General features: G+C 40.5%; 1 protein-coding gene across 1 annotated transcript; it reads right to left on the bottom strand.

Moving 5' to 3' along the window:
* Positions 1–2,036: 2,036 nt before the first annotated feature.
* Positions 2,037–8,322, bottom strand: LOC103702246 (uncharacterized). Its single transcript, XM_088707457.2, has one exon. It carries the CDS (start codon positions 8,104–8,106, stop codon positions 7,495–7,497), a length of 612 nt encoding a protein of 203 aa, XP_088563583.1. The 5' UTR covers positions 8,107–8,322; the 3' UTR covers positions 2,037–7,494.
* Positions 8,323–10,174: the final 1,852 nt, after the last annotated feature.

The raw sequence follows: 10,174 nt of genomic DNA, 5'->3' as shown, positions 1-10,174 counted from the left end.
GCGGCGGTCGAATCGGGCTTTGAAAAGGGTGGCAAGGAAAAGGATTGAGTCGAGGGATATAGCTGATTTTAGTTGAACAAGCTTTAATGAATTGAGTGACATACTAGATCCAAACAAGCGAACTCGAACAAATCCGAATTTTTTTAAGATAGGATCAGATTATACATGGATCCAATCCGAACCAACCCGAATAACCCGTTATATCTACCGTGGATCCGACCAGACCCAATCCAATTTTTTGTTGGGTCGTGTCTAGGTCCAAAATTAGGATCCGAACAAAAAATTGTATCGGATCGAAATCACTTGGGATCTCATCCGGCCCCGACCTATTTAAACCAGGAGAACCAATGACTCCAAACAAGCATCGAAGTTGATGAAGTCGCGCAACAAATAACTTCATGCGCACTATTTTTCAACTTATCATTGCAAAAAAAAAAAGCCAATCTTTTTTTTGAAGTTATGATAAATGGCAGATACTTGAACTGAGGCTGACATAGAAAACATTCCCCCCCTTGCATCCCTGACGCTGCCACGTACAGGGATGGCAAATCACTGGACAGAATCTACATGGAAAATAAACAAACCGTAAACGCCGGCAAGAGCATGCATGAAACTAGCATCCATCGCCACAACAGTAGCTAAGATTAAAATTTGCATTGGAGTCTCTATCCTTTCCTCCGTGAAAAAAGTTAAAAAATGGCATTGGAGATTCACAAGACGTGGCAAGTGAAGTGAAGCCATACAAATTAGATGGTCGACAGTGGCTGCTGGGTGACGGTAGCAGGGAACTCTGGCTCGCTGGCTTCCAATATAAGGCCAAAATAACCATCCCGGGGCCACAACGCTCGCCCTCTTCTTGATGTCATTCTGTCTCGCTTTTAACTTTTTAGGAGCTACGAAGCAGCGAAGGGCAGGAAGTGTGCACCGTTCTGACACGGAGACTCTACGGAACCCTGTGACTGTGGGTAACCGAAGGACCGTGGTCCTGGCTTGGTTAGGTGGTTGAGCTGAGAGCATGTGATGGTGCTTTTTTTTTTTCTTTTTTTCTAACCACAAAATATACCCTGAATGATTAGCCCGGCACGTCCATTTGGGATGCTTATGACCTAAATGTTCTACCAATACTTTTTGTTCTTGCTCCAGATATGGCCTAGATAGCAAGTAATTGGCTAAAAAAAAAAAAGGAAAAAAAAAAAGAAGAGGAAGTAACCAGCTTTCCAGTAGGAGAGAAAAATCGTCACCCGCAAAAAAGAGAGAGAGACAGAGAGAGAGAAGGAAAGAAGAGAGATGATGGAGCTCATCACGGAGGTGGAGCATTAAATGAAACAAAGAAAACACAGCCTACAGAAATGGTCGAGATGGACGTAATGTGGGCCTAATAGGTTAGTAATTGGGTTATGAATTTATTGAATTATGAGATAAGCAAATGCTCCATCTCGATTCCCACCAACTGATTTGCCTTTGTAGTCTGAGATGACCCAAGATAGACTTCTTGGCATTCCAACAAAGGGGTTGGACTTTCCCCACGCAAGCGAGCGGGGGGAGAGAGAGAGAGAGATTAACCCTAAGTTATAAATCTTATTTGATGGTACACCATTCCAATCATCTAATCTTATTTCTATGGGCTCCATTCATGATGCAGATCATGGCTCTTTTGTTCTCATCTTTGATTGCTTCTATGGTGCATATGTAGATATAATTTCTCTAGAAAGAAAGCACGCTTATCTCTCCAAAGGAGTAGAACTTTTAGATTTTGGCGCCGCAGCCAACCAGTTTGCAAAACGATCAAACCCCTCTTCAAGGAAGGCACGTGTATCCCGTCAAAAGGAAAAGATTCTTAGGTAGATCAGGTTTATTTTGGTATTGACAAAAATCGTATTGTGGCGAATGATTATTAAACTGGTCCACCGAAACTGATCTACTTTATCTGGTCCATATGATAAATATTTTTTCCCTTCAAAGATTAAGAAGGCACAATTTTTTTTTTTTATATAACGGCAGCTCACATACTACGGATGTGAATATAGCCAACAAAATCAGAAAATAGAACACTATATAATAGCATTATAACGGACCCACTTCCAACCCAAACAAAACCATCAGAGTGGTGGGCCGCATAGAAGGCCACCAATCGGCTGCCCTGTTGGCCTCCTTGAATATGTGTGAAGCCTCATGGGAGTCACACTCCTTCATCAACCCGCGAATCTCATAAATCAATGGCCGGTCCTCAGTAGTGTGTCCCCGTCTCCGGATCCACTCAACCACTGTGGCAGAGTCGTCCTCAAGAATAATATGGTCCGTACCCAATGTCCGCCTCGCATAGTAGATACCCTTTCAGGCTGTTCTAAGCTCGGCACACACTACTGACGAGTCAAAAATCCGCCGGCCTTCCGCCGCAAATAATCTGAAGTCGTGATCTCGAATGGCGAATCCCATGCCGCTATATCTTTCTTCATCATCCGCACTACCGTCGAAGTTCATCTTGAAAAAACTAGTGGATGGGGGCACCCAAAAGATGAGTACTATTTTAGACGCTGTGTGAGCCGAATGGGGCCTCAAATATTCCTACCCAACTCAGATGATGCCTCTGTAATGCTAGTGATCTCAGCTGCCTCTATAAGACCTCAAGGTGCATGCTATCATCTTCGGGTGAGGGCGACAGTCGGGCAGCAGGAGAAAAAAAAAAAAAAAGGCCGCAGCTAAAAAGGCTCGTCAATTCGTTGCGCTCGAGGGCGTAACACTGTCGAACTGCAGACATTATCAGACAGATTGGTACGGCATATCAACTTAGTCCCGTGAGGCCTTAAATGATTCGATTTGATGCAGTCGGATGACCGGTCTTCTAAAATGCCTTGGCTCCACTTCTACCCCACGCCTAGACTAGATGGCACCCCGTACTGGGAGCTGAACCAGAAATGAGTCAGACGGAATGACGGAGATTGTGAGAAAAGGAAGTCGATGGTGTCGCTCTCAAGCATCGTCTTGCAAGGCCCGTGAACCCATCTACCACAGGAAGAAAAACATCTAATGCGTTAAATCTCATGACCCGACAGACCGCTGCATTAACGGCATTCTCGCGTGTTGTGAGCCGCGGCTGCCCTTCGAGAACCCGTACGAATATATATTTAATTTATATTAATTATTTATCTATTTTTTAATATTTATATAAAATTAAGTAATTCAAAAAATATTTTTTGGTTGGCCAGTTTTTTTTAAATAAAATTCTGAGTTGGAACAAATCGCAATTAAAGAATTGGATGGTTGTCGCTGTTCAGCTCTCTTTCTTGCTCGCTGGCCGTTCTTTTTTGAATCTAACTACAGTCTTTTAAGCTATATATATTTAAAAAAAAGAAAGAAAAAAATAAAGAAACAAGTACACTCTCATCCCACGAGATTTAATGGAGTCTATTAAACTAATAACATATAACATGAAATTAAGCCGCATTATAAGCCATATTTGACTCAAATAACTTTCTTTAGATTGTCAAAATTCCAATACACAAGTTTTTTTATTATAACTTTGTGTTTAACATAAATTTTTAGATTAACAATTTTTACTTGTACATTAGTTTACATTTACATCCTAGCAGTGGGCCAAAAGTTACTTCACATTAGGCTGATACAATTTGGGCCTAGTTTTAAGGCTGACCTAAATAAAACCCGTGCAAAATTGTCCCAACCTGATCAAATCTGAGTGATTGCCTTATGTAAACATGGTTGTGCGTGTCTTGCCATGACATTAGTGGATCGTCTTTTTTTTGTAGCTATAAATAGTGTGAAATTCTATAAAGAAGCTTTAGTGAATTTTCACAAAATAAATAAAACGGCAAGAGAACAAACGACATTTTTGAAGTTCTATTATTGAATATACCAAACTATCAGCATTTGAGTTTAATGCATTTTATAATGCAAGGTTCTAACTAAAGGATCTCTTCTAAAGATTAAAGTTTAGCAATTTAAGACAACCCAAGTATTCTCTGTAGAGAATTCTAAAGATAAAATTTTCCCCTAGCAATTTATCGGTATCACTTTTGTTCTGAGATAAACTTCTCTCAGCTTCCAATTGAAGTCATATTAGATAATATTAATGTTAAATTTATCATTATACTATAGATTTTTTTTTTATACTTAGGAAGAGCGGCATAAAATAAAATGAATGCAAGCCAAAGAATCAAGAAAGACTGAAGGAAATCTTGAATTGAAAATGAAAAGAAATATTATCTCATATAATTTTACAAAACTTCTTTGCAAGATCATATAGATATTTAAAGCTTTAAAGGATAAAAAGCAAAAAGATGATAAGGTAAAAAACAGTAACTCTGAGTTGGTCGGCTCTGAAACAATATCAAATGATTTCAAAAATTGTAAAAATGGGAAGAAGCTTGCAGTACTGAAATGTTGACATATCAGACAAAACATGGGGAAATCAAGTGGGTGAGGCTTAGAAAAAGAAAGCAATGAGAGACGGGATGGGAAAAACTTTAGTGAAACCCATGGCGATTGCTTTTTCTCCTCAACAAATGGCTGAGATTGGTATTGTCTTAATGAAATCATATGTTTTTGGAGTTGTACAGAGGGGATCTTCTTGAATCAGATGTGCGAGATCCAAATTTTCTATTATTCTGGAAGAGTTCAGAGGGGAATTGTGTCTCTGTCATATAATTAATTGCAAACATATGGAAAGCAGAGATACTCGGAAAGCAGACGTCTTATTCGTCCTCATTTGGTTATCAAGCATTCCTATGCATTGTTACTCATAGGAAAATGTGCGAAGGTTTATATACAATTGGGAGCTGAAATTGTAAAAGATTACACTTGCTGAAAAGTTTTATTCAGATATTTATCAGTCAAACAACTGGTTTGCGTTGGCAAATCCTTGACACCAAGAGCTTCATCCATCATTCCTAAGATTTTTTTAAACCATTTCATGATTAAAAGCACATGAGTTGTTTTCTCCTTTGATGCCTCTTCATTAAAGTAGGATGTCTACCTTGCCAGTTTTCTCTGCTTCAATTGTTTCATGTCAACTGGTTGATACAACTAAGAGTAGCAGGGTGTTTGCAAGTAGAACAGCTAGAACTTGGCGAGAAGTTTATATGCTAAATAAATAAATAATAAATAAGAGACACATGGTTTGGCAAATTTGCTTGGTTGATAAGACATTTAAATGATTATGTAACAAATGAAAATAGTATCTAGAATATCATCTATTTGTCTTAATAAAGTTCATGGCTAACATGGATTTCAAGTAACTATTTTGACCTTTTTGAGATGGCATATGACAATCGTATAAAGAGGAATTTGATGGGTATCCAAAAGAGTGCACAAGGAGTAGCACTGAACGGTGGTTGGTGTCCAAGGTTATAATTCAATTCCAGCCCCGAGAGTTCTGATTCATAGATTGACTGTACTTGTAATCATCATGCATAAGATAATATGAGAATATGGGAAATGGATGATCGTGTAAATTAAGTCTGGATCATGGTATAGTTTATTATGTGGAGCTGAATCTTTCCGAGCAGATGCTTTATGATCCTTTTGTCAAACTCCTAATGCCGGCCAGTCCATCCTTTTTTGCAAGTCAAAAAGAAAAGCAATAACTTGCCGTACTGGTCCAAATCAGATAGTTTGGAACATACCATACTACATCGGTACCTGATACGTTGAAAAAATCCATACCATACTGTACTAATATAATGCTAGTATAGTACGGATACAGAATTTGGTACCAAGACAATGTATGTCGAGAAAGCTATAACCATTCGTTACATAGCTTTTTTTCCTTTTGCATGCATGGACTTCAAGGCTGGATATAATTTTTGCCTTCTCTCTCTGAAAATTTCTGGTCGGTTGTCTTTCTACGATGGGTCGTGTCATATGCTCCTCACCACAAAATCTATCAATGATCATTACAGTGAAGTTGAACTCCCCAACCCAATAAGATTCTTGGTAGGCAAATATTGACAAACCCACTGACCCATAAGACAAGATTGGTGCGGCTACCCACCAATATCTTATCCTTGCTCTGCGTTGCTTTCCACCCTCTTAATTTCTACAAGTCAAACTTTTCTTGCAAATGTCAGCAAGCTACAGATATTGCCTTGAGCACTGTTCGATTCCCATGAGATAAGCTATTCTAATCGTACGGCATCGCAGTTATTTTTTCTTAGGCAAATTTAATTAAAGGGAGGAATCCATAGCCAACTGACTGGCCCTTCTTCTACCTTGTGCGAAATATCATTATGTATATTTCACTCTAAGTTTCCAAAAAAGAAAAACATACATAATAAATCGAATCAATTCATTAAGCAACAATTCAATAGTCTCCTTCTTCACGGCTCATCACTCTGGCGACTTTGTCTGGACCAACCACGGGTCCGTGCCGAAGCTACTACGTGATCTTCTTTTTTCTAATTTTGTTGGCCGCATTCACACTCGTTACGTATAAGTTGCCATTGTATTAAAAAAAAAATAGTTTCTTTGGTAGGGCTGATAGTAGGTCATGAACTATGCATCTAGTTTTGACTATAAGAATGCATATGAAGGGACTAGGTCAGACCCAAAAGCGTGTTTGTACTTTATGAAAACTACGGCAAAGCCTCCTCAAAAAAATAAATATAGAGATAGATAAATAAGTAATGTAAGACCTTGAAAAGTTTGGGAAAGAATGGTGCAACTCCACTGATTCAAAAGAGTATGAAGAAAGAAAAGGAAAATGTCAACTTACGTTGACCATTTCGAACATGGTGGGAGAGAATCAGCTATTGAACCGACCGACCCACCGTAGAAAAAAAATTGCAAAAGGCAGAAAATTTTCAGGAGGTCTAAAAACAGCTATCGAACATGGACTAAAAATTTCTGGCCTCTCATGGATCCTAAAATTAATTAAACAACTGTATTTCATGGCACAGATCATTTAGGAGAACTCTTATGGAAGAACTTTAAGTCCATTTCTTTATCCTTCATCTTCTTTTTTCCTATAACTCTTATGGATGTGCTCATGCGCACATAGCATGAGACATCGTTGTAGTAATAACAATAATAACAATAATAACAATAATAATAATAATAATAATAATAATACCCGACCATTAGAAACGAGGAGATTTGGGGTTTTGCTCAATCCTTTCCTCGAAAAAGAAAACACCATTACAGTTCTTAAGTATAAACAATATGATGGTAGATTTTTTTTTTTAAAAAAAAAATCAAGATAAGAATATTGTTCTCACCTAATGAATTCCTCAAACTATTTTTCTTTCTGCATAATTACATGTAATTATATATACCACCATGAGAACAAGTACAAAAGAATATCATGCCTCAGTATGAAATCAACGAACAGAACAATTCCGAACGTACACGGAAGACAGATAAAAGAATCGGGGAGTCCGACCATAACTATCACGGGATCAATGATCGATGTGAAAGAATCGCCGCATGAGAACGAGCATGGATCTCAATATAATGTAAATAACGATCGGTACAAGATCTCGTTTAGAGCATCATGACGCTGAATTCGTCGAAGCTGAGTACACCGTCGCCATCGAGATCGAACCTTCGAATCATGGCGACGCACTCCTTGGTGGTCCTGGATTCCCCCAGCGTTCGAAGCGCCCGTTTGAGGCTTTTAGGCGTGATGCACCCTCGGCCCTCCATCTCGTACACCCGGAACGCCTCCCTCAAGCTCCGCGCTTTCTCCTCCTCCCCCTCCACGTCCAACAGCCGCACGAAATCATCGTAACAAAGCAAGCCGTCTCCGTCGGAGTCCGACGACGCCACGACGGCCTCCGCGTCCTCAGGGGACAGCTCCTCCCCGGCTATCCTCATCCGGCTGCGCAGCTCCGCCGGCGATATCTTGCCGTCGCCGTTCTCGTCGAAGTAGCGGAACACTCGCTCCAGCTCGCGCCCGCTGCTGCCCGGCGATGCCGACAGCCTCGACAGGGTGCTGCTCGTAGGGACTCGCGGGTGCGTCGTCGGCTTCTTCTCCGGCTTCTTCGGCGACAGCATGACTCGCAATTTGCCGATGATCGATGGAGGATTCTTGTTCTGCTCGTCCGACGAGCAGGACGGGATGCGGGGTATAGCTTCTTTATTGACTGTGAGCATCACTGCGAAGCAAACGGAGCTGAGATAAATCTGGGTGAAGAAAGTATTTGGAACTTTGTTGCATGTGTTTTGAGATCATAGCAATGGATTGGTATCTATATATATCGTTTATGGCGAGGCGGTGAGCGCGGACAGCTGGGTTGGTCGAGAGGGATAGAGAGAGGGGGAGCTTCGAGGGGGGAGGAACGAAGATTCGGGGGCAGAGGGAAGAGTAATGAGGGAAGAGAAAGAGTGTTCAAATCAGCATTCAGCAGTCGTGGGGAATATAAAAGACAACGGCGATTGTGCGACGGCGTTAACGGTCAACCGTCGCAGAGGACGCGGGATGGGGATAGGATTCCATATTCATTGAATATCATATTCGATGCATTGCTACACTGTTCCGAATTGTCCTTGTTCTTCCGTGCGTCGGTCAAATTGCCTTGAGCGGCGAGCAGTCGCACAGCATCCGCCTGCTAAGCATGTCTTTTTTTTCCGGTACAACGGCAGCTGTTGCATGAGTACAGTATCTAAACAAAGAAAATGTTGGAGAAAAGGATGGACGATTGCCTAACTTTACTTAAGAGCCTCTTTTAATGGCGAGAAGCAAAGAAGACAATTCAACCAGCAGATCTATTTATCTTCCAATATATATGAACGACTTAAAAGAAAACACAATCTCCCACCAATCTATGGATGTCATTGAGCATCGAATGTCTATCCCTATATCTATACTCGTCCCATATTTATCCGATCACCGTAGCAAAATCCCTTCGAGCCAAATACTAACATGACAAGCATGTGATTTTGTTCTTACTACGGATGACGTTGTAGCCACCGCCGACAATATCAAATAAATATTTAAATAACCTGCTCTCTAAGAGGAATTGGGTGGTCGGGGGAGCCCGGTTTCTATGTGCTGATTTATCTGCTACGATACCTATTTTTGGCATCCGTTAAGCTTCTCTCCGGCCCGGAACGGTGGGTTCTGTAATTAAATAGTCGTATCAATGAGCGAAGAAGGATAAAGGGGAACAGGCTAACTGGACTCCAAGGGGAGCAGCGGGTGTCATGGTACTACTTTACTCTTCACCTAGCAATGATGATGATTTCGATTTGGATTAGTGACAACAACACTAGATAATATCTGCTAAGCTGAACATTTGTGGTTGAGGCAAAACCTGAGCTCCCCTGACTAAGTTTGAGCAAATTTGACCAAGTCAAACCAGATTTTTGTTGAATCAGATTAGACTTAGACATCTAGACAAAGACCTTCAGATGCAACTCAGATGCTACAAATGGTTCGAACCAGTGTTGTAATAATCGGACCAGATGTTGAACCGTTTTACTGGCATGTATACGGTTCAACCATCGGTTCAACAGGTTTTTTTTTGTTAAAAGCGGCTACTCATTTCATATAACTCTGACGTGAGTACATCCTGCCATATCGCGGGACAGTAAGAGATACAAGGAGGGATGAATGTCCGATACAGACGTCCACTGAAAATCCCCTGCCATATCGGTTCAACAGGTTCATCCGCCAGTTCAACCAATTCATAGAATGCTGAACTAAAAGATAAGAAAAAAATAAGAAAAATGAAAAAAAAATGTTCTAACCCTAGTCTCTGATATTGTTAAGTAAGTGAAGGCTTTTTTTATTATTATTATTTTTGGATTATATTTGTTTATTGGTCTGGGGCTCTAGGCTTTTGAGTTTGGGGGTAGTAAATTAGTAATTCTAACTTTTAGATTAAAGTATCTAAGCCCAAAATCCCAGTCCATATATTAGATCTCCATAATTTGTTCCGTACGGATCATCCGGTTCGACCGGTTCATTCGGTTTGACCCATTTTTAACCAATCCGGTTCAAGAGCACATACCATACCGGTTAATAGGCCGATTTTTAGATTCAACTTATTGAACAGGTTGGTCCGTTTCTGATGATATTGGTTCAAATCCACAACATTTTACTTCTTGATCCAGTGTCGAAGTCAGTGTTAAAACTTGATCTGATGCTCAGTGACCCCCCGATATATTACACTACTCTGGCTACCACAGAGGAGAGAAATATTGAGCATGGAATGGCACG

This window comes from Phoenix dactylifera, chromosome 11, assembly GCF_051530095.1.
Source record: "Phoenix dactylifera cultivar Ajwa chromosome 11, Ajwa_hap1_PhDact_Kaust_v1.1, whole genome shotgun sequence".
Classification (NCBI taxonomy): Eukaryota; Viridiplantae; Streptophyta; class Magnoliopsida; order Arecales; family Arecaceae; genus Phoenix; species Phoenix dactylifera.
Note: the sequence above shows the minus strand (reverse complement) of the source record. Positions and strands in the feature narration are given on the sequence as shown.

Bases quoted from the DNA above. Each gene is read 5' to 3' on its own strand.
- LOC103702246 (XM_088707457.2), bottom strand. From the start codon at position 8,106: ATGCTCACAGTCAATAAAGAAGCTATACCCCGCATCCCGTCCTGCTCG.